This window comes from Saccostrea echinata, unplaced genomic scaffold (genome assembly GCF_033153115.1).
Source record: "Saccostrea echinata isolate AGI-Se365-2 ecotype Australia unplaced genomic scaffold, CSIRO_AGI_Sech_v1 ptg000027l, whole genome shotgun sequence".
NCBI lineage: Eukaryota > Metazoa > Mollusca > Bivalvia > Ostreida > Ostreidae > Saccostrea > Saccostrea echinata.
Genome location: NW_026889776.1, coordinates 11,151,042 through 11,177,390, shown reverse-complemented (window position 1 = coordinate 11,177,390; position 26,349 = coordinate 11,151,042). Strand labels below are relative to the sequence as shown.

At 32.9% G+C, this 26,349-nt stretch overlaps 1 protein-coding gene across 1 annotated transcript; it reads right to left on the bottom strand.

Annotated features, from left to right (window-relative positions):
* Nucleotides 1-2,355: 2,355 nt before the first annotated feature.
* Nucleotides 2,356-14,735, bottom strand: LOC133193207 (protein draper-like). The gene is made up of 6 exons (XM_061329173.1): nt 14,702-14,735; nt 7,706-7,927; nt 7,033-7,269; nt 3,000-3,137; nt 2,757-2,897; nt 2,356-2,366 (listed from the first exon to the last, which is right to left on the bottom strand). Exons 1-6 carry the CDS (start codon nt 14,733-14,735, stop codon nt 2,356-2,358), a joined length of 783 nt encoding a protein of 260 aa, XP_061185157.1.
* Between the last annotated feature and the right edge of the window lie 11,614 nt (nt 14,736-26,349).

The window sequence follows — 26,349 nt, the reverse complement described above, 5'->3', positions numbered from 1 at the left end:
CCAAGCAATATCTCCCTAACTTGAGAAGTTATATATGCCTCAGACTATATGTTTGTGAAAGTCTGGTTTATTCACGATTTTAGCAAGAGACTTGTCAAAATCAAATTGGAGCCATAAATGTAACTTGGTGATAAAAGGATATAATCACGTTTTACGAGAGTTTTCTGCACAAATAAATTGCTGTATAACTCTAGAAGACACGAGGATGTTACCTGAGTGAGTTTTTTTTTATGTTGATACCACACTGACTTCTTGTAAGACTTAACTATTTAGTTTCGTTGGTTCTCTTATTTTGATCAATAGCAAATAAATTTTTACGACGTTTCTGAAGTCAAATTTAAAGCTTCTCTTCTTCTTACCAAAAAAAAGGAATGCATGTTCTTTAAAGCAGAAAAAGAAACATTCTCCAAAATGCTAGACTGCTTTTAAACTAACCCGAATAACTTCAGATCACTTTGTTAACAATACACAGTGTATATTGAATGTAAACTTCGTAAATTTGAAATATAAATTAAAAAAAAGTTCTGCGATATTACCTCTTAATTATGACAAAAACAGCAATAGCTGATGTAAAAATGACGTTCAGTGCAACAGATATTGAACATCCTATTATCCATTGGGTTGTTGACGTTTCATCTATAACATGAATAAATATTAAACTTAAATCGTTGCAGATTGTTTAAAACGTAATTATTTTGTCTCTTTCTATAATCAAAGGTCGTTAATTAAGACAGAACCCTTTTAGCAGATACATACTTTGGTAATCACAGGTCAGTCCACCATATTCTCGGTTGCATCCGTGAGGACAAGTTCCATCAAACCTACTGCAGATCTCACCGTTAAGACAGTGACCATTACATCTATGCTGACAGTTTACTCCAAAGAATCCATCGGCACATTCTGAAAATCATTCACAATTTCAGTAATAAGATTTTTCATAAACGTGCAACTTCAAACATTGATCTGCCTTATATGTAAAGTTCTAGAGTAGAATTGCCAATTTGATTCTAAAATAACAATTTTCATAACAATTACAAAGTATAACAATATTCAATAAGAATATTTTATTAAGGTTTTATGACTATGAGAAAAAATAACAAATGATATTGAAATTAATCCAAGTAAACATTAATCAACTTAGTTAAGAGATATTCATAACTGGAATATCGACATTTGACAGCCTAAGTTAATCATTAATAGCAAAACAAAACGGTACTATATATATCGTGCAATTCGTCATTTTCTGTCAATTGTGTAACAAAATTTTATCATTATAACCAACCTTTTGTGCAGTTTGGTGCTTCTTGGAATCCAGGTAAACAGTCGCAGTGACCATCTACATGATTGCATATACCAATACACTGCCTTGAACAGGTTTTATCACAGTTAATACCAAAAGTACCGTTTGAACAAACTGAAATTGAAACTTATGTAGCTATAAACAAGGAAGAATAACTGATGAATGTATTCTTGCATATCAAAATGCAAATTTTTGTCTACAATATACATGTAACAATAAATTACATAAACGCAAAGAATTAACTACATAACTTTCAAGAAATCTATCCATGGCTTCAACTGTTTCTCACCCATCAGAATATAACTTTTAAGGTAAAATTAATAATGATCAAATGTAACAATGTATTTTTTGTATGTATTTCCGAAATGACTCTTCTATGAGAGAACTTGTTAAACCTCATTTGTTAATGTGCGAATTTCATACTCATTTTACAAATTTTCATCCTTGCTCATGTAAATGTCCAGAAAATAAAAAAAAATATCTTTTGTACACACCATCGTTACACAGCTGCCCTTCGTATCCAGCTGCACAGCCATTCTTACATTCCCCATCGACATGATTACAATTCTTGTTATTCAAACAGTTACCACTACATTTTTGTAGACAATCTTTTCCAAATCGTCCAGGAGGACATTCTTATTGGAAAAAAAGTAAATCAAAGTGGATACCTTCGTACTCTTTATCTTAACTTAAATGTAAAAAAAAAAAAACAATGATTACATAAATAAAGGGTATACGTGATACCTTTTATACAGATATTTCCGGTATATCCAGGATTACAACCCGAGTCACACATCCCAGTTTCTTTGTTACATGAGATGTTATTTAAACAGTGGTCACTGCAGGTCTGTGAACATCCTGAGCCGTATGTTCCCGAGTTACACTCTTTATAAAAATGAAAGAAAAAATACAAATTTTAAATTTTCTTATTTCACTCATAACCCTTCCTGCTGTTTTTTTTTTTCTTTTAGACATGCAATAGTTGCAATATGTGATGTGTGTCTTAGGGAGTACTTTGCGATTTCTACATTTCGTTCAAAAATGTTTAGCTTACATCATACCGCCCCTACAAAGGGAAATAGTATTCAGAGTAAATAGCTGAACTATCATATAAGATTAAATTACAATGCATATTCACTCAAAAAAAAAAATTATAAGGCTATATAATATAAACAATAGAAATGTTTTGTCCTCTAAACCGAGGAGGACTACTGTTAAATCATTTAAATTCGTGAAGGTTAATTTTCATCGGTAAGCAAAATTTTGTTGGTTTGTGGGGACGTACTTTTGTGGGTAATTTGTATATACTGAAGATGCAATTAATTAATATGTTAACAATTAAAGTAGTTTTTCGTGATTATGTAAATTCATGGATACGGGTGACTCACAAACATTGCCCCCCCCCCCCCCCCCCCAACGAACATTGATGATTCTACAGTATTTTAGTTATATTTACGTTGATCACATTGTTTTCCCATCCATCCAGCTGCGCAACCTGCTTCACAGTAACCAGTCACATGGTTACAAGTATTGTTTCTTTCACAATGTCCTGTACATTTTCTGATACACCCTGCACCATACCATCCCCACTGACATTCTGTTTTTAAAGGTATCAATATATAACATCATGATTAACCGTAATGTTCAAATGCAATATGACAAACGTTGTTTACTGTTTTTCATTTTTTATAAAATATACCATCTTTGCACATTTGTCCTATGTATCCAGATGCACATCCCAGACATGTTCCATTGACAATGTTACATGTCTGTTCTAGACAATTGACTGGACAAGGCGCACTGCAGTTACTTCCATACACTCCTGCTTTAGAACAACCTTAATGAACAGAGTAAAAAAAATCAAAAGCTCATTTGTTGTCTAAATAGAAAAGATTTGGTGAAATCACAAATTCATTTAAGATTTTTAATACGACATGTGAATCCCTATTACTTAGATCAAAATTAGTTAATATCAAATAAACAATTCTATGATACTGTCTCTCTTCTACAATAATAAAAAAACAAGAGGCCCAAGGGCCTTAACGGTCACCTGAGTATAATAACAACACTGTAAAGGATCCATGGAAGTATAAAACAAAATTAACTGATAGACGAAGCAGTGTTGCCCAATAATTTCAAACATGGGTGATCAAAGATTACAAAGCTCACCTCGACGAATGTTTTCTATAAGTAAGGCAAATCTCACATCGTATTTTTTTCTAGTTAGTGTACATCCCAAGATCAATATCCATGCAAGTTTGCTTTAAGTAGGACTTATAGTTACTTGGAAAAAGACCTGCTCAAAAAACTTTTAAACTGTTTATTAATCAAAAAATTTTGGTCAGTTCCAACATCCAAAGCAAGTCCAGAAGTTTTCATCCTTAGATGCACCAGCTAAGCAAGTATAATCATAACAGGCAATAATATTATATAGCTACTCCAAAATAATTACCCTGGTCACTCATTTGGAAAATGAAGGTCAGATTCAGAATCCAAACCAAGTCTGGAAGTGTCCATCCCTAGATACATCATCCATGCTAATTTGGTTAAAATATGGCTAAAATTCACTTAAGTGGAAAATCTAGGTCGGATCCAAAGCAGGTTGGTTAGTGTACATCCCTAGATGCATCATCCATTTAAGTGTGGTCCAGGTAGGGCTTATAGTTACTTGAGAATGGACTTGTTCCAAAATCTTTTTGTAGTCAGTTATCTGGAAAATCTGGCTCAGATCCAGCATCTGAAGCAAGTGTGGTAGTGAACATCCCTATATGCAACATCCATCAAGTTTAGTCCATGTAGGGCTTATAGTTACTTGGGAATGGACCGGCTCCAAAAACTTTAACCTGGTCACTCATCTGGAATATATAGGTCAGATTCAGCATCCGAAGCAAGTGTGGTAGTGTCCATCCCTAGATGCATCATCCATGCAAGTTTGGTCCAGGTGGCGCTTAAAGTTATTTAGGAATGGACCTGCCCCTAAAACTTTAACCGGGACGCCGACGCCAGGGGTATAGCATAAGCTCATCTCGACTTCGTCGAGGTGAGCTAAAAATCAGGTAAAAATACCCTTGCTTATTGTTATGTGCTAGACCCGAGTAATCTCATTCGGATCATACTTGGTTTTCCCAAGTCAAGTCTTACAGAGATGATAATGATTGCAAAATATACAAATACAAAGGACACTTGTCTATTGTGTAAGGTATTCAATATATACAGATATGTTTTTGTCACTTGCCTAGTGCTACAAATCAGTACACAGAAACTTGGGTATACAACGTGGCTATTTGCCACTTGTCACTTATTACATTAAGTCAACCTGGCTCTCTGTGATTCTTTGTTCACTTTGATAAAGTATAAAACAACATCCAGTCTCTTGTCAACCATGACTCTTCTACCAGTGACACTAACTTAGATCACTAAAGTGTAAAACATACTGTGACAATTACAAATTTTGCTAAATATATAAATAATCTTTATGTCAATCTTTTATAATGCTTTCCAGGCAACAATCTGACTTTGAGCATACTTTGCTCATTTAAACCAAACATTCATTTTTATTTTGTTTCTATATATATATATATAACATTCTTTCTTGTATTCTCAATCAATCAAATAACCTGTTAATTAAACTATATACAAGGATTTCTTGATTAACAATATTTAGCAAAGGGGAGTAACTCTCATTTGCTTCACATCACAATTGTGTACTCTGCCTCCTACATTCCCAGAAGCAAAGGAAAGGCAGATTTACTTATAATTATATTTTATTAATACATTTACATTGATATTATTGCATTTATTTTGTTTGCTTAGTACTAAGGGGCAGAGGAGAAGTTTTTCAAAGCTTTAATGCATTTTGCTTATTAATCAATAGAACTCCACCCAAGCGCAAGAACCACTGACCCAGGAGCCATGTCGAAATTCAAAATTTTGGAAGAGGCGTCCTTTCTCATCATAACTACTGTATGTATTTAGTTTGTTTAATTAATACCAAGGGGCAGAGGAGAAGATTTTCAAAACATTAATTTTTTAAGTATATAATAAATGAGCCCCCCTCCCCCACCCCCTACATGGAACACCTGTGAAATTCACGATCTTGGAAGAGGTCTAACTCTTGCTTATCATAACTATGTACTTAGTTCATCAGCTATAAATACACAGGAGCAGAGAAGATTTTCAAAGCATTAATTTAATTTCAGTATATAATAAATAACCCTCCCCTACATGGAACCCCTTACCCAGGGGTCATAAAACTCAAAATTTTTGAAGAGACACTCTTGGTCATCATAACTATGTACTTAATTGATCGGCTTAATACCCAGGAGCAGAGGAGACGATTTTCAAAGAATTAATGCATTTTCACTATATAATTATTTGAGCCCCGCCCTAACACCAGAACCCCTGACCCTGGGGTCATGAAATTCACAATTTTATAAGAGGCACTCTTGCTCATCATAACTATGAACTTAGTTCTCAGCTTAATACCTAGGTGCAGAGGAGAAGATTTCTTAAAGAATTAATGCATTTTCACTACATGTATATAATCATTAGAGCCCCGCCCTAGCGCCAGAACCCCTAACCGTGGGGCTATGAATTTCACAATTTTGGTAGAGGGCTCAATGCTTATTACAATCATGCCAACAATTTGACTGCTTGATGTCCAGGAGTAAAGAAGATTTTTAAAGATTGCATTAATTTTGATGGCCCCGGGGGGGGGGGGGGTGGGTGGGCAGGGGCCATGAATTTCACAATTTTTACTCCCCTTACCCATAGATGCTATATGCCAAAATTGGTTGAAATTGGTTCAGTGGTTCCAGAGAAGAAGTTAAAAATGTTCAAAAGTTTACGACAGATTGACGACGAACGACGTACGACGACGGACGAAAACAGATAGCAATAGGTCACCTGAGTGACTAAAGTGACCTAAAAACTCCACATCCCTTGACCTGTCATATGTATCAAGAAAAAATAACTTTTATTCAAATACACCGACAATAGTTTTGCTTTGTTTGATATTACAAAAACAAAAAAAAGAAAGATACTGCGAATTGAAAACTGTCATCCATTTAATGTAATAAATGAAAAGATAAATCATGCAAAATACTAATTTTTACATCCGGTTTTACATAGTTTGTGCACTGACGATATGCATAGCACAGTCTGTAAGAGAGTTTTATAAACGCTTTAGATATGAAGGTTTTGTAAGGGGAAAAGTATGCAGTAAACTGAAAGCGACATCTTAATCATAAACAATGAACACATGGCATGATCATGGCGTGACCGAAAGAAAAAAGTATCGATTTTTTTCAATTAAAAAAAAAGGCCGTTGAGTTTTTATATCAAATCAATCAAAAAATAACAGGTATAGCTACAAAAAAGTAAGTTTATTTATACTTTCGTGCTAATCTATCCATTGCGATATCGTCAATAAAGACTGTTGTAAAAGTTTATATTTTTGCACACTGATTCCAGCGTTTCAATAATACCTTTCTCACCGTGTGTTTATGAATATAATACATGATAAATAGTGTGCATTTTTTTTGTTTTGCTTATTTAATTGTCAAAACATTAATTAGCAAGAACGAAAATAGAATAGAAATGGTAAAAAAAAATGATTTTTTGTGATTGATCACTGTTCGTTACCTTCACCTTTTTGATTCTTCAAGGAATTCATTCAATTAGTTCTCGAATTTTTTATCACCTCTCGTATTGAGTATATATTTTTGAAATACCTTGCACTTTTACTTCACATAACTCAGTGATGGAGGGCTCGTATCCTTCAGGGTAGGTAACTCCGTCCAGTCTTTCATTGTAATAGATGACGTAACGACCATATCCAATACATTTTGTATGATACTCTAAGGGAGGTAATGGAAGTGTGTTCTTGTAGCAAAGTAAACCGTCCTCTATGTTATGTGTTTTGGATATATAAACAGAAAATCCCGCAAAACGACCTCTTTGTCGCATCTCTAAAAACATTAAGAAATTTTACATGTAATATTTTTGGACTTAAACTTTTTTCCTATTTTTTTCTTTTTCGCTATTTTACACTAAATGGATATACACTGTTAAAAATGTGTTTCTTAAATCACAGTGATTTTTTTTCCAGCTTCGATGAAAAAAAAAGTATGGCGTTTCAGTATCTATTTTAGGGGAGAGGGTTATTCCGATTTGGTAACAAATTAACTGCACTCACTAAATGATAGAAAGGTGTCCAAGTATGTATGTTTCATTAGTGTATATGTCTTGTCAGAATAGCTTTGGGTTGCGGTGTCAATGACCTGCATTTTTTAAAGTATTGCTACATTGTTTTCATGAATACAATAATAAATAATCTGTATGATAACTTTAAGAAACAAAAAGCAGTTATATAAGGTATGCAAAACCAATTAATACTATAATCACCATAGCCTTCATAGTCCTTAAAATCTATACTGATGCTGTAAATACTGCGATAACCACCGAAATCTAGGGTCCACGATACAATTTTATGTGGAGCAGTCGGGCCTATAGTGAAAGTTCTCATGCACGTATTTCTATCGCCATCCACAGCTTTTTCCGGGCCACAGGGAGGCATACATTGTGGAACCGAAGACTGAGTGGCGTTTTTATCTTTTGCTAAATCAACTGTAAATATAAACAATATAGTGCATATACTTTTAATATGTTTCTTAACTTGAATAATTCAAAAGGTTACAATTATTAATTTCGGTAAAATATAGAAAATGAAAATTTTATTTAAAGAAGAAACACGTAAATGAACCTTTATAATGAATATTTTGCAATCAAATGATAAATCAAAATAGTTTGATATGAAAAAAAAATAATAAAAGTGTAAGAAAAAATCCAAATTAAAACAAATTAAAACGCGCTTTGCCGAATGTATATAACAGCATGCTGCAATCATTTCCTTATATGAAATTTAAAAAAAAAATTGTCTGCAGAATCAATAGTTGCAAACACAGGGAATAGCTTGGCTGCTCACAGGTATGCTTGCTTGAACCTAAGCAACAATTCTTCATTAAAGTTTTATATTTCGCACTCATGAGAAAGTAATACGTATATATTTAAAAAAAAAAAAAATATTAGTATTTTTAGCCAACGTATATGATATATAAAGTACAAAATAAAAAGCTAACTCAGAATGCCAAATGAAGGGATCATTATTTTGTTAAAAGTATTTTTTAAAAGTATCAGAAAAATATTGGCTAAATCATACTTTAAAAAATTTAGTTACAAGTATCATAATTGTATCTTAGTCACCAAAAGTATATTGATTGATTGTATGTTGTTTTACGTCCCATTCGAGAATTTTCCACTCATATAGAGACGTCACCATATACCGGTGAAGGGCTTCAAATTTTGACCTTTACTCGGCACTCAGGGCCATTGAGCAGTGAGGGATCTTTATCGTGCCAACGCCTGCCGTGACACGGGGCCTCGGTTTTTAAGGTCTCATTCGAAAGACCCGCAACTTTCACTTCAAAGTGCCGAGCGCATGGCGAAGGAACAGTTGCTATCCATTTTATCGACTTGGGTCTGTCGCGGTCGAGATTCGAACTCACGACCTCCGATCACGGAGCGAGCGCTCTACCGACTGAGCTACCGTGAACGGTCCCAACCAAAAGTATAAAAATTTAAAACAATATTGTCTCTATCCTCAGTGTGAGGTTTTAATACCGTATATGTATTAGTACAGTGTATTTTTGTGTATATAGCATGGTTTTGACCATGGATTTGGAACTTTTTGTTGCCTTCAAATGAACAAACAGAGATCGATATTGGTCAGGACAAAAAAAAATCTTATCAAAATATAAATGAAAACATATGATGTACACTATTATTAGCACCAAGAAAAGTATGAAATGAACCTTTATTTCTTTTAATTCTAATATGGCCTTTATTACTTGCCTGATAGCTCTGGTGACACAAAAATGCTTCTTAACTTATCGGCATACTATAAAACTTGACCTGGCCCCTTTTCCCTTGCCTGACATCTAAGTTGGCCCGGTCTCTATTTTGGCATCTAATTTGGCTCCAAACCATTTTGGCCTGGCCTCAAACATTGGTCTGGCTTCAAATTTTGCTTCTGTTTTGGCCTCACCCAAAAAATGATTTCTTTTTCAGAAATTGATTGGTGATGGTGCATGATTACTTTAATGTGCACATTTACAAATCAACAGAAATATGTTATTTATCTGCTTTTGCATGTACTTAGAAAGCTTGAAACCTATAAAAAGAAATCAATCAAATCAATCAAATTCTGAAAAAGAAATCATTTTTGGGTGAGGCCAAAATAGAGACCAAAAATTTTTCCAGAGGCAAAATTTGAGGCCAGGCTAAATTTTGAGGCCAAAATTTGGTTTTGAGCCAAAAAAAGAGGCCAGGTCAACTTAGAAGCCAGGCCAAGCCAAATGGGCCATGCCAGGTTTTATAGTATGCCTTACTTGTCACTGTGTATACATGTAACAGAGTCGAAATAAATATTGTTACATTTTTATTGACCTGATGCATATGGAGAAATTGAAATGATACATCAAAATACTTTCAGAAGGGAAATTAGTATATTTTAGATCGGATTAAGTAATAATAAACGTCTTGAATAAAACAGTTTCTTTGGTAAATATGTATCTGTATAAAAGCTTACAACCTTTGAACACAAATGAATACCCCAGAATATTTACCTGATACGATATTGACTACCCTGTGTATTTTGCCAAGAGGAAAACATTCGTAAAGTAGATAAATAAATATTAAAACACATAAAAAGCGTATAGATTTTAATGAGGTCTGATGTCCGAACTTTTATGTTTCAAAATCAAAAACACCGTTTTTCTCCTAGTCATCATATCTTGTCTTGAGTTAGTTTGCTTCTTGATGGATGTACTTAATTGAAAACTGTATGTAAACTGCTCATTAAATGCCAATTTTATTGTTCTTCAGTTCAAATACAAGTATTTAAGAAGCCTTTTAATGTATATGGTTTGTCAGATTTGGTCATCGAAATTAACTCAGTATAAAAGATATTTAAGACAGCATATAAAATCAAAGGAACCTTTTACATAGAAAATGATGTCTGAGATCAGTATAATACAAATGGTGGAGAAATAACTTATACACTGAATATTTAACTTACCGAAACCTTCCAAATGATGTATTCCTATAAATAATATTAAAATTACGTAAATAGTATCCATAATATTAGATATCAATGATAAACTACCAGGTAGTGTTTGCAAGTATATTTATGGTGGCTATTGTTGCAATTCAAAAGATAATTTATCATTACAACTTCCTTATAGTGTATGTTGGTACATACTTCTAATTATTTTTAGAGTCGGTAGGGGAAGAAAGTTGTGCAGAAAAAAATACAAGTTTCTTAATTTGCAGATCTGGATAAAAAAAATGTGATAATGTATTAAACTGAGCCTCATACTTGCTGATAAGGAGTACGTTCCCTTGCAAAAAAGCTTGGCAGATGTAATTTATCAAGAAGATCAGTAGAATTATTTTATATATTATAACACAAGTGAGATGCCTTGAATTCCCCTACTTTCACTTTCGTTTTCAGAGGTTAACCCATACAGACGCAATTGCCGGAAAACAAATCTGACATGCCACCTCGAGGTTTTAACCAAGGAAAGACAACTTGACGTGCTTTGATTTGAGGGGTCACTCAGTGCTAAACGAAAATTAGGGACATTGCTATGTGAAGAAACGTTATCATTGCCGCCTATGGGAAAACAATTAGTGGGCTGTACCCAATATGTGGAGCCTTTTGGTAAGAGAAAATTCTCATAGATCTTTTCTTTGCTTTGAACTCGGTGTTTACTATCATTTCCAATTGTTTAATTTATGATAGAAGCAAATTTTAATTTGTTTATACATATTTTGAAACAAATCGATTTGTTAATAGCCCCCCCCCCCCCCTTTTAGGAACAGACAGCTTATGCTCATATCTCCCATTATGTACACATGTAGCATGTAAATTAAATGTATCGATTTTATACAATTTATTAATTCAGAGCCATTAATAGATATTTAGAAAAGGAGCAATTATTTTAGAAGTACATCCACTACTATTGCTTACATGTGTATCTTCAATACACAAAAATTCACAAATGAGGTCGGAATCGGTATTCGGTGAAGTTCAAGGTCAAAGTGAAAGTAGAGTGGCAGTAAGTTATCAAAACTGCTTAGTGCTACATAGTGCAGTTTCTGTATGTATGTAATATGCATTTGTCGTTTTATGAAAGACGCAGGTAGGTTAAGGTTTCCCGTAGAATATCAGTGCACTCTGTGCCTTCACATCTCTGAACTACCAAAATATGACGTCATAATGGAAAATGACGTCAAGTCGCTGCAAACTTGAGGTGTTATGACGGGGAGAGTGTCATAAACTTTACACTTAGTTTCAAACTGCATGTAAAATGCTAGATAGCTATTACAAAATTCACGGGTCGTTAAAGGTTTTTCAGTCTTATATGTCCGAATGTTTTAAAAATACACCGCTTACCTACCCTTGATTGAAATTCAGCATGTTCAAAATGATTATGAAAAATATACTTTTGAAATGTACTCTGTTTTATACCCGTGGTTGGAGGTAGAATTTATTTTGTGTGTGTAAAAGAGTCTGGCGCAGGTGATTAATGAGGATTAATCTGAGAATTTTTGTGGAAATCTGTAAGAAGAGGTTGTTCTCTAACTGAATCTTGCTTGGGAAAAATGTGTGTTGGCTTTGTTTTAGTACAGATTACGATATTGTGTGGAAAATACCCTCAAATTTGTAGGTAAGCTGAATTTCTCAGGAAATATTTTGTATCTAAGTAATACTATGACTTTTCCCAAGCACATTTCGGATACACAAGGATACGATGAGTTTAACTATATAACAAAATGTTAATAATTATTGTGTTAATCAGCTGCGCCGAAGCGATTTATATGGAACACTTCGAAAAATTATACATGACCGTCATGTGATCAACAAAGTCATGTGATATCATAACAAATATGTTAATTTATAGCCGAGGATACCCTCTATATAAATTGGGAGTACTTAAGTTCAATACGTATAATTTAAAACCAAAACCGACCTCGCAATGACATATTATGTTTTGAGCGCATTTTAAAGCTTCGGGAAGCCTTAACATAGCTGCGAGGTGAAGAAAAAAAAAAGGTTTCCATGCCTTATTACAATATTTGTAAATAAAAACTTGTTTTTAAGGAATAAAATTACATGAATGAGGACATACATGTGCATTCTTTCAAAGAAGTCGGTCAGGCTACAGTTGTGTGGAAGTTTAGCAGTGTGTGCGTGAACATGCACACTAACATTTTTTATATTTCATTAACCGCATTACATGTATAGACGAATTTCATATTCATAAGAGTTACCTCCCGTTGTCAGCGTAATGCTCATTTTTCTTACTATAACCGTTGTAACTTACCTGTAAATATTTTCAACCTTTAAACGCTATCGGACAATTTTGATGCGTTCATGCATTGGCATTGTATGGGGCAACATAAAAAACATAACAAACATATTCATATAGATTTCATTTGTAAAACATTGCCCCATGAATTTTGTAATGGAATAGAGGGAAAACAGTGTCTAACATCGGTTGACCCCAGATTGACCCCGCAAAGGGAAATAACTTTTGTAAATGTAAAAGTCGTGTATTTGTCTAATGTATAATTATTATCAGTAAACATGCTGTTTATTTATATTATTAATTTACATGTAAATTAACAATGTTGAGACTAATCAGTGCAAATTCATAATTTTCAATTGATATCAAATTATGGGCATAAAAGGAATGTTGTAGGATTGTGTGTATTTGATGTCTGTCTGTGAATGTTTTAGGTGCTTTTTGATGCTGATAAATTATTGCACCATTTTTAAATTGATTTTTTTAGGTTCCTGGTGATACAGGACAACTTCGAGGTTCATGCAGATGGTGTATAAAACTATCAGTGTCAGTAAAAACAAACTCATTTGAACACATCTTGAGTCTTCACATGTAAAATGATGGCAGTACTTTTAATATGTAAGTTGAATTTTCTAAAGCTTCTTTGTGTGTGTGTTTCGGGGGGGGGTGGGGGGGGGGGGTGGAGGTGGTGTTAAAGCTTAGAAAAAAAATAGATTTTAAATGAATATTTGAGCTATGAAATTGACCATCAAACTAATCTGTACACGTATGCAATATATTTTACAGCTAATATATTTTGAAAGGAATTTCGAAAGAATTACATTTATAGTGTCGTGTATAATGAAATATTAAGATTAAAAAAATATAAGAGTTGAAATTGCTTTAATATTTGTCAGTCAGAATGAGTGACTTGTCAGGAAATTCAAAATTTTCAAAGTTCTCATACATTTTCCCACAAATTACAAAATGGTTACCATGGAAACAAAACATGTTCTGTAGACTATTTATTTGATCTGTTCATGCAAGTATTTTTATTATTTTATAGTTATAATGAATATTTTAGATTTAATTTCCTCTTTAATCAAAATACGGGAAAAGTGACGCTACATGTATAATAAGCAATCCATTATTATGATGTCATTATGACGTTATAGATGAGTGAACTTGCATTGGCGTAAAAATTGCTTTGAAACAGATGAATCTATACAAGAATATAAAAGCTTCTATCTTTTTTTATTCCTACACCAATTTCCCTGATTGATACATCAATGGCCAGGAAATAATCTGTACTTTCTATTTTAACTACTTTCGTTCTATTTATAAACTAAACTAATTTTTAAACTAAATTTTTTGACAGCCCACTATTTGTTTTCCCATAGGCGGCAATGTTAACGTTTCTTCTCATAGCAATGTCCCTAATTTTCGTTCAGCAGTGAGTGACCCCTTAAATCAAAGCACATCAAGTTGTCTTTCCTTGGTTAAAATCTCGAGGTGGCATGTCAGATTCGTTTTCCGGCAAAATGTGTCTGTCTGTGTTAACCTTAGAAAATGAAAGTGAAAGTAGGGGAATTCCAGACATATCACTGTTGTTATAATATATAAAATAATTCTCCTGATCTTCTTGATAAATTACATCTGCCAAGCTTTTTTGCAAGGGAACATACTCCTTATCAACAAGTATGAGGCTCAGTTTAATACATTATCAGTTTTTTTTTATTCAGGTCTGCAAATTAAGAAACTTGTAATTTTTTCTGCACTACTTTCTTCGCCTACCGATTCTAAAGAATAATTATGTATGTACCCAACATGAAAAAGTATTTTCTGGATTTTACAACATTTTACATCATAAGTCATACTACAGTCTATGTAGTGACACTATGCCAAATTTATGGAAAATTCAATCATTAATAAAGATTTTATAGCATGCACAGCATGCACAGTTCTATATGCAAAATCCTTTTAAAATGCTTACATCTAGCCACAACTGCACCAACATTTTTAGTCATCGGTTAGCCTATTAATGTACCATTTTTATTCTCTTTTATAACTTTAAATACATCAAACAAAATTATGATCAAGCACTCATATGGGTCCATTTCTCTTATTTTAAAAAAATCAATGCATTTTTGCACAAAATTTGATCATCCCTCACCCTTGAATTCATTGTTTCTCCATGATAGACAAAAAAAAAATTAAGTTTACAAATACCCCAAAAGTAGTAAAAATGGAAAGGACTGATTATTTCCTGGCCATTGATATATCATTCAGAAAATTGGTGTAGGAATAAAAAAGTTATAAGCCTTTATATTCTTGTATACATTCATCTGTTTCAAAGCAATTTTTACGCCAATGCAAGTTCACTCGAGCTCATCTATGACGTCATAATGACATCATAATAATGGATTGCTTATTATACATGTAGTGTTACTTTTCCAGTACTTTTAATTAAAGATGAAATTAGAACTAAAATATCCATTATTACTATAAAATAATAAAAATACTTGCATGAGCAGATCAAATAAATAGTCTACAGAAAATGTTTTGTTTCCATGGTAACCATTTTGTAATTTGTAGAAAAATGAAGGAGAACTTTAAAAATTTTGAATTTCCTTACAAGTCCTCATTTTGACTGACAAATATTGCAGAAATTTTAACTCTAATATTTTTTAATCTTAATATTTCATCATACACAACACTATGAATGTAATATTGTTTTGAAATTCTTTTCAAAGTATATTAGCTGTAAAATATATAGCATACGTGTACAGATTAGTTTGATGGTCACTTTCATAGCTCAAATATTCATTTAAAATCTATATTTTCTAAGCTTTAACACCACCTCCATCCCCCCCCCCCCCCCACACACACACACACAAAGAAGCTTTAGAAAATTCAACTTGCATATTAAAAGTACTGCCATCATTTTACATGTGAAGACTCAAGATATGTTCAAATGAGTTTGTTTTTACTGACACTGATAGTTTTATACACCATCTGGATGAACCTCGAAGTTGTCCTGTATCACCAGGAACATAAAAAAAATCTATTTAAAAAATGGTGCAAGAATTTATCAGCATCAAAAAGCACCTAAAACATTCACAGACAGACATCAAACACACATAATTCTACCACATTCCTTTTATACCCATAATTTGATATCAATTGAAAATTATGAATTTGCACTGATTATTCAAAAATTTTTAGATTACATGTAAATTAATAATACAGGTAAAAATCATGTTTACTGACAATAATACCACTTATACGAGCCTGGTCTCGGATAAGTGAGTTTATTTCAGTAACCCTAGTAATATTTATCTATTCCGGATAAGTTACGTACATTCGGATAAATATAAATTTTCACCCTTAGTCACAAGCTATCATTCCGGATAATTTAGGTCCATTTGTATATAGTCTAATAATAAGTTCTTTTCTACCTCCTTTCTAGAAGAATCAATTAAACGGTAAGGTCATGGAAAATTTTTGGGAGTTAAATTGTGGCAATGTTTTAAATTTTTTAAATCAAATAAGTTTGATTTTTAGTATAACTATTGAGGTTTGTAGTTTCAAAGCAAATTAGACGTATCGATGGCGAAGTTTGACTTTGGATTTGGCCTGATTGGACTTTTTCGTAAATTGAATTGATTTTACGCGATGTTGTATTTTGTGAGACTTTACAGGTAACAGGAATATATTAAGATCAGTTTGGGGGTCAAATGATTGTTTAACTTGAGTTATTATTTTTAGGAGCGAAATGTTAAACTTCGAGTCCATCATAGCTATAACGGGGGGGGGGGGGATAATTTCATAAAACACGGAATATTCTCAGAAGCTGGGCTTACTAGAAGGATTTTAGTTTGTTTTTCTACATAGATTTATCGTGCTCGAAGGAGGTATATTGATTCGCATTTTACAAAATGTAATCGTCGTTAAATCGGAGAAAGCATTCACGAGAATTTGTGCACTTTCACTTTTCAAGTAATCAAAGTACTGTGTGTACTGAGAGGAGGTTTATTAAATTGTGTAAGTGTTATGCTCTATTTGCAGACTTGTATCATTTCATTTGTTTGTTGGTCTTTTGAAAAGGTTTGGAACAGAACTGTTTGTCATCTTTTCCTTTTTTTTTTTTTTTTTTTTTTAAGAAAACACAAAGGTGCAAGGTTTTATGGATGATATTGTATGAACTGATTTTCCTATTACATAATGGGATGGGAGTTAACTTGTATATTATGTTACACAACATATGGGAGCTCATTTGGTCCACATGGTCAATTTCTGCATAAAAATCCAACTAATGAAAGCAAAATCACAGTTTATTGAAATAGGATGAAAACATTTCTTATTAAATTTGCAAGCATTTGTCTCACAGTGAGCAGTCAAACTGCAGCAAAGCTGTGGAAAAGTATTCTTCATATGCATTAGAATAGGTAGGCAAATTTGCAGGGTTCAGGCACAAGCAAGGAGCAAATTATATTGGTACAAAAGGCAGTAAGTACATAAAAAACCTTAAGTAATTGATAGTGATTACAGATGTATGTTACCATAATTATTTATTTTCAGGTACATTACCAAAAACAGGTCAACATTTTTAATTTCATTTTTTTAAGACAGCTTTATCAGTGAGTCAACAGCTGCAATGGGCACAACATTCCTTTCCATCAAAGCATGACCTTATCACTTCCCCAGTAATTCATTAGAATAGTAATTAAAGATTTGCAAAAAAGAAACAAGTAGGAAATGTTGCAGTTGTCCTAATACTAGATATAAAAGTGGAATTGGCAAATGATATAGATCCTAATCCAGCTTCAATTAATCGCAGCTATTAGATTACATTCTAGGGAAAAGTATAATTTGGTTAAGCGAGTCTTTGTGTGAAAGGGGGGGGGGGGCATATTTCAAATAAACTGGTAATTTTTTTAAAAAAGATGGTCAAAATCAAATTGGTTCCTCGTCTCCGTCGGATGGACTAGTTCTGATATTTAGTTAAGCTATTAGAGCACTGTGATAGGCAGATTAATAAAAGTGATTGGTCAGGAGTCTCACTAGGATAAGCAGCACCCAGTACTTGCTCCGTATGTTGCTTATCAGGCTATCTTTGAATGGATAGTCTGCTAATGTGTTCGACGAGACGGGGAAACAAAGCTTGTCAAATAATCAGTTAAATTATATATGAATCAATTATTATTATTATTTAAAGATTTAATAGGTTGATATGAAATTGCAATATTGAATTTACTAGTACATAAGAAAAGTCAAAACCAAGGAGTTAATAATGTGTTGTCAAAACAATGTTGATCCATTTATTTAAGGTACACTGACATTCAATTTTAAGCTAATCTGGTAAGGGATATCCAAGATATCTCCAGAAGTATGCCTTATAAAGTATACCAGTTTTTTTTCCACCGCACATACCCATGGACAAAGAGTTGCAACGTACTCAAGAATTTGTTTTCTCGGATATTTTATTGTGTTTATCTATTTTATTGCACACCTATGTCAGTGTCTAATGGGGATTTAAGCCTTGAAACTAATTTTATCATTCTGTTTAATTTTTACCAAATACATGTATAATTGTGTGTAATACACAATGGTCCACGATTATACCTTAAATTTCCCAGAAATAAAACTACTCCCTTACAGATATTTTTTGAATGCTCAGAACACTTAGTATCGCAATTACCTCGAATTGTATAACTTACTGCGGCTGTTTTGCAATAAAGTCAAGAAACTTATAAATCTCCATTCATTTTCGGGGCATAACATGTTGTTTACATATATTGTTTACGCTAGTGACAATTGAATGATACGAACAATAAGTATGCCGAAGGTACAATGTAATGCCGATGGTTGCACTTCAGAAAGCAAGTCAAAGTATTCGGAATATTTAGACTTCCAAAATAACGTTTATCAGAAAGAAAATGATTAAACTTATTATTAGAATAGTCTACTTAGCGGGAAATATCCACAAAAAATTAACACAAGAGAGCTAGCATTTTAATTTCATAGCGTGGTGCAACGAACATTTAGCTAGGTATTTCACCAGGGCTTCTTTCTTATATTATATGTCCCTTAAGAATCTGCAGTGATCGATCTCATAGTGTAGTCAATAGCTATAGCACATTGTCCTCAGCTATTAATCAACGTTTCCTACCTTCAACGCAAAAGAGTTTCATTACGTTAAGTAATAGCGATATAAAGTATTCTTCCTTTTGTTTGAAATAGGTTAAACTACCCTTATGGCATGAGGTTATATAAAACTAAAATTAGTCGTACTTTAAAACACTAAATAGGTGATGATTAAATTAATAAGCCTTGGCAGTTATTTTTAATTAAAACAGTTTAACGATTCGAATGTAGTTGCAAGTACTTCCATGACCAGTCATAAAAGGTGTTTATCCTTTTTTCAGGGAAACTTCGAGCAGGTTTAGTCAGAATTGGATACGGCATATCATGCCCATATGTTTTATTATTTGTAGAATACAAAATTTAAATCTCATTCACTACAATTGGGGAGCAACCGCTAAAGCACATTTGCCACCAACATGCAGGGGGGTTATTTTAGCTTTGAAACGCTGGCTAAAAAATGTACATGTTTAGGCATCCATTAAGCAGTTGTTACAAGGCTCACATATTTTTACTTTCTTTCATTTCAATGATTTATTTTTTTTTTTTTAATTTTACTATGGATTATAGTTGTTTGATAAATTGTGAAGAGGAAATATGATTTATGCAGCTGGGGAAATGAGAAGGGGGGGGGGGGGGTTAAGTACACAAATATTGTTTTTAAAAGTATTCTAAGTTCAGAGATGACGTAAATATCTCGTTTTTGTTCAATTTGGGTCTGATACACTCCACACTTTTTAGTACAACTATAACCAATACTTGCAAAGATAGTTTAAATTTTTATAAAAGCCATAAAAATGCGTAACAGGAGTAACAACCTAGTAGGTAAGTAATACAATAAAATAAACCAACGGGACAGGGAATAGAGTGCAGGTATGGATCCACAATTTTAGATTAAACCGGGAGTTATTTTATTCTCACAAGTCCATAATTGCATTTCAACACATATAACGGAATAGGTCAATGACCGTTGACGATTTAAATTCATATTTTGTTTTAATGCATTGAATAGTAATTGACTAATAAGTCACTTGTTTTATAAGTTGTATTGGTGAATGAGCAGGCCCTGGTCGACGGTGACCATTTGCGTTGAGGTACTGCCGCCGTCACCATGGTTCTTGGCACCCCCATTGGTGGCGGTTGCAGTTCCATTCTTACTCGTGGTAGACACGAGTATTCATGGCCCTTGCAAGTGGCGTATTCCGTCGCACCTCAACGCAACTGGAGGAGTGCAACACATATTCTTACGCTCATTCCATTGTTTATCCTATTGCACATGTAAATTGAAATTCAGGATTTGAATTTGTGCATTGGCTTGTAATTGACAAGCAGTTGACTTGATTGATATTGAATTGATTGATTGAATGATGATTGATTGATTGAACTTGATTGATTATTGATTTATTGATTGAACTTGATTTATAATTGAATTGGTGACGTTCATGCACTTGTGACCTACCCAGTGCATGATCCGCCCGATTTGGGTCGTCACATTTGTTGTATTGATTGTTGATTGTGGGGCAGCCCTGTGGTAGCCCCAGCAAATTGATCACCGCGGCCAGAAGCGCCACATTAAACAAGCAAAATAATATCTGTTGTTTGTTTGATTAATAGGGAATCTGTAATAATACCACTTATACGAGCCTGGTCTCGGATAAGTGAGTTTATTTCAGTAACCCTAGTAATATTTATCTATTCCGGATAAGTTACGTACATTCGGATAAATATAAATTTTCACCCTTAGTCACAAGCTATCATTCCGGATAATTTAGGTCCATTTGTATATAGTCTAATAATAAGTTCTTTTCTACCTCCTTTCTAGAAGAATCAATTAAACGGTAAGGTCATGGAAAATTTTTGGGAGTTAAATTGTGGCAATGTTTTAAATTTTACCCACCCACCCTCCTCTTGTTTTTAGAACAAATACTGCTGCTTTTTGTTATGTCATTGTAGCTGAAGACTGCCTGCTTCGCCCAGCTTCCACAACAGCCTATGTCGCGGTGGTGGATTATGTGTGTTCGGATATTATATGTACGTAGGGACGGCTTGCTTGGTCCAGCACCTACATCAGCCGATGTGCCGATGGTGAATTTTGTGTGTTTGCTCATTCCGTAAATACAGCCTGATTGGTCCAGCGTCCACATCAGCCTATGTCAAGGTGGTGAATTCTGTGTGTTTACGTATTCCGTGATGACTGCCTGCTTGATACAGCGTCCACTTCAACCGATGTCGCGGTGGTAATTCTGTGTGTTTGCGTATTCCGTCGCACCTCAACGCAACTGGAGGAGTGCAACACATATTCTTACGCTCATTCCATTGTTTATCCTATTGCACATGTAAATTGAAATTCAGGATTTGAATTTGTGCATTGGCTTGTAATTGACAAGCAGTTGACTTGATTGATATTGAATTGATTGATTGAATGATGATTGATTGATTGAACTTGATTGATTATTGATTTATTGATTGAACTTGATTTATAATTGAATTGGTGACGTTCATGCACTTGTGACCTACCCAGTGCATGATCCGCCCGATTTGGGTCGTCACATTTGTTGTATTGATTGTTGATTGTGGGGCAGCCCTGTGGTAGCCCCAGCAAATTGATCACCGCGGCCAGAAGCGCCACATTAAACAAGCAAAATAATATCTGTTGTTTGTTTGATTAATAGGGAATCTGTAATAATTATACATTAAACAAATACATGTTATGTAGTTTATAAAAGATAAAAAAAATGTTAGTGTGCATGTTCACGCACACACTGCTTAACTTCCACAGATCTGTAGCCTGACCGACTTCTTTGAAAGAATGCACATTTATGTCCTCATTCATGTAATTAAATTCTATTCCATGAAAATAAAAGTTTTCATCTACAAATATTGTAATAAGTAGGGATGTCAATTTTGTCAATAATTCATATTCGAATATTCAATGAAAGTATTTGAATATATTCAAATATTCGATAAAATTAATAAAATCTGTTTTATTTTAAATATGCGTCATGAAAGGTTAAGCGAAGGTATACTTATATTGGAAGTGAAATTGTATGAAGACTTTTGCAGGTGTACAATAAGAAATTCCATGTGACATTTATCAATGTTTGAAATAAATAATTGATTTAAATGTAGAAAAGTATAATTTTAACAAATGAAACGTGTATTTATAGAAGGAACCAGTCGTCTTACCAAAGGCAAGATATAGTCGTAACGGTATACTGTTCAGATTTCAATACGTGTAATGAATTACAATTATCTGCCTAATAAGAGATATGATTATAATCTTTGATACAATGTAAACAAATATTTCCACTGACAATTTTCTTAGGTAATTATCTAATATCCCGGTAATGAATATAAAATTCAGAATTATGTACAACCCGAGAAAATCAAGTAATTTACACATTTATTCTGAAATTAAGCCCTTTACAATATTAATTACAGACTAATTCTATCGGACATCCGTTTAATGATCAATTAATTTATACTCTTCAAGCCTTTTAAACATTCTAAGATTTCATTTTGTTGTCCTCGATTCTAGATCCGTTCATATCTAACTAAAAAAAAATACGTTTTGTATTATACATAAAGCATTATTGTACAATTCTTTAACACCTTACTCAAAACAAAATAAACGTAATTTAGTAGATCTATAAGATGAGAAAGTAGTGAAAGAAACCAGGCGATCGAAATTGATCGCTAGTAAATTAAACAGGGATAATCCCAGCACTGTTCTTATCAAAATTTATTAATCACAGTACTTCTTTTTATGAAATCTGAAAATTACTGAATATTCGAATCTTAAATTCATATTCGAATATCAACTCATCGAATGAATATTCGAATATTCGTTGCCATTCCTAGTAATAAGGCATGGAAACTTTTTTTCTTTACCTCTTTCATAAAATGACAAGTGCATATCACCTACATACTGCAAGACTCTGCACTAGGTAGCACTAAGCAGTTTCGATAACTTATTGCCACTCTACCTTCACTTTGACCTTGAACTTCACTGAATAGAGATTCCGACCTCATTTGTGATTTTTTGTGTATTGAAAATAAACAATAGTGGTGGATGTATTTCTAAAATAACCGTTCTTTTTCTAAATATCTATTAATTGCTCTGAATTAATAAATTGTATAAAATCGATACACTTACTTTACATGCTACGTGTACACAATGGGAGATATGAGCATAAGCTGTCTGTTTCTAAGGGGGTGGGGGGGGGAGCTATAACAAATCAATTTGTTTCAAAATATGTCTAAACAAAATGAAATGTGCTTCCTTCATAAATTTAAACAATTGGAAATGATACATGTAGTAAGCACCGAGTTCAAAACAAAATAAAGATCTACGAGAAGTTTCTCTTACCAATAGGCTCCACATTTGTTTCAAAATTCACGATCCATAGACCAAGGGTTTAACTCTATATACTGAAAGAAATTAAAGGATCCTAGTCTACAACAACCCTAAAACAAATACCCCCTCATATTTATGCTTTACACAAATATTTATACCTAATATTGAGGCCAATATTGTCTTCTCAAATTCCCCGATTTTTTTTTATTCCATGCATCTTTAAGACATCACTGTTCAATTTAGGTTTTAGCACTGAAAAGCTTTTTTCAAATGTTTGCCCAATTTTCATTTGATATAACTCATAAAATATCGTTTTTATATCAACATTTTTTGTGTGAATTCGATCAAGGCAAATATTGCTGATTTTCATATGTAAAACGGTATGAAACATGTGATAAAAAGAATCATATAACGTAGAATCTCACATATCTGGGATTACTGTTTGTAATCTTAACAGCTGTGAGTTTTATGAACATAACTTGTTGGATTAAAAAAAATCATATGCAGATCAAAAGTTTGAAAGCTTAAGGTAAATATAAATACTCATGCAGCATGACTCAAAATCGCAAAGAAAATCGGCGGTCAGTTTTCATCTCACGGAGCTACGGTACAATTAACTTAACCTTTTTGCACTTAAATTGTAACCCTAAGGTCAATCACTTTAATCTTCAGCATATTTTATCAGATGTAATCATTGAAATAAATGTAATAGTATTTTATGTTCAATAGATTGAATAATATTTATCATTAAACAAATCATGCATTTAATGCGCATAAATTAATATGTGACCTTTATTGCACTAAAAAGTATCATGTTTGGGGTATTAAAACTCTAAATGGGCAAAAAATATTTTCTTGTATCAAACTTTTTATGACTTAAGTGCTGATTGGTTGGAAGTATCGTGTAGTTTAAAATTGAAGATTTTTTTTTCTCCTAAATATCCTTTCACCACAATAAAAAGTCCCCATAAATCTTGTTTCTTTATGATTATGTGAGCAGTTTTTAAATTGAATGTTATATAATTTGCATTGTTGAATTCAAATATGTTATAAAAATTGAATTGTACGCAGCACAGTTAAGGCTGCAGTAAGAAGGCGGGGCCTAATTTGTACGGGAAATGCTTACTATGACATCACACAAAAATACAAGTTCTTCAAATTACCACAAAATGAAATGATTTGCTATTTTAAACTGGTAGATAGCTTTAAACTACATAAATACTAATTATTGCATGCATTTTTGTTGTTGATTAAACCCCACAGAGCAATATATAAACAATTCACTGATCGCAATGCACTTGTCAACGTGACGTCATATCATAAAATTTGACGCAGTTTGTATGCAGTGAGAGGCGGATCAAGTTATATTTTATACAATGAAAAATGTATTTTGTAATTAAATAAAATATTATTTGCAGATACATGAGAGGCCATTAACTTGGATGAGATGTCTATTTTATGATTTTATTCTTATACTTCCCGTACATTCCCTAGACAAGCAATACTGCTGTATATTTGAATGCAGATTCATTGAAGGATAATAGAAGGGTCGTAATAAATCGATATATTGCAAGGGCATACCCTCGATGAATTATGACAAGCTTTTACACATAAACTTAAGAAGTATGAAGATATTTGAAAAGTGCTGCGAACCTGTTCAAATCTTGCAAATGAATTAATTATATCTATATTTAATGTACTTGACCAGCAAAATATTCAACATACGGTCTAACAAATGTAATTTTAGCAATTAGATAGTAGAATCTAAATAGGTTCGCAGCACTTTTCAGAAACTACAAAGAGTGTTGAAAATAATTATATATTAAACTTAGATTTTTAATTTGGTTACGTCCTTGCAATATTGGAATTCATAGATGATCTCAATACTTAAGGTATATTTGCTAAAATCACGTGACTGCCACATCGCGTGACAAGGCTAAATAAGAAATCTAATCATTCTCAACATGTAGTTTTCAACCACATTGCATTTGTCCGATAATAGTTAAGTCCTAAAAAGAATCGCCCATCCTTGTAAAGAATGTATTTTCTATCTAAAAAATTCGCCCATATTTCCATTTGGCACCTTAACTGTAATAAAAAGTTCTTTAGACAGATGCTATGATTGAATTTTTCTTAAAAGCTGACGAGTGACATGCCTTAAAATTTGTTGTTAATAAATGCAAAATAAAATTAAACATTTCGAATACAGCATGTCAAGAAGAGTCATATAAACATTTGAAAATGTATAATAACAGGTTTGTATTTAATTGTTATTGATTATTCTTCTAATTTATATACATATTCCAAAAAAAGTTAGCAAAACTTCGTTTAAAACAATTATTACATACTGAAGATGACGTTAAATTATAGTTACAGATAAAGGAAATATGGCTTCATAAAGTCTAGATTTACAATTAACAATGTAAGGTAATGTAGCAGATGATCATTTCTCATTCCGAATACCAGCTAAAAATTCTTCAAAATGCTGAAGTTTCTCGTTTAATGTATCAAAAATTAAGAGAACCATATAAATAATGCTGAGTGTTTACGACATGGACCGTATAGCGGGTTGTTAGCGGTTGTAAAATTTGGCGATTTACTTGTTCAAGTCTATGTCAATTATTTTGGCGAAACGGAGTTCTACGACGTTGCACAAATTTGTTTCAAGTACCACAGATATAAAAAGAAACACGAGAAACAATTTCTTATTAAAATATGATATTATTGGTTTACGGTTTAGTGGGTTTGATGCAGAATCAAATACCTATACCGGTAAGAGAAGTAATCTGTCGTTAATCGTCCAATCAAATTTTCAGTATTTCCACTCTGATTTACACAAGAGTTCAAGAAAACAAACAGAAAAAAATGTTTTCAATTACTTACATCTGACTTGTCAAAGATTATAATTCTTGCATTCAATACATGTACAGTACATGTACATACAAACAAAATTTTGCAATGAAAGTTTTAGCGGGCTACTATCAAACAGCAAACAGTGGGGCAGTTAGTACCCGTCGAAAACCCTGCTATACAGTATTTGTATTAAAGATGTACACTACTAAACAAATTAATAAAACAAGTGCTACAAATGTATGTTCAGACCAACAGATATTGCTTACAATAGTGTCCATATTCTTTGT

Excerpts from the sequence above, each read along its gene's own strand:
- LOC133193207 (XM_061329173.1), bottom strand. The coding sequence starts at position 14,735 with ATGACTAAAAATGTTGGTGCAGTTGTGGCTAGAT. Across the intron at positions 7,928-14,701 it reads TGGTGCAGTTGTGGCTAGAT|TTGATTTAGCAAAAGATAAA; the intron begins GTAAGCATTTTA and ends TTATATTTACAG. Across the intron at positions 2,898-2,999 it reads AGGACAAATGTGCAAAGATG|AATGTCAGTGGGGATGGTAT; the intron begins GTATATTTTATA and ends CTTTAAAAACAG.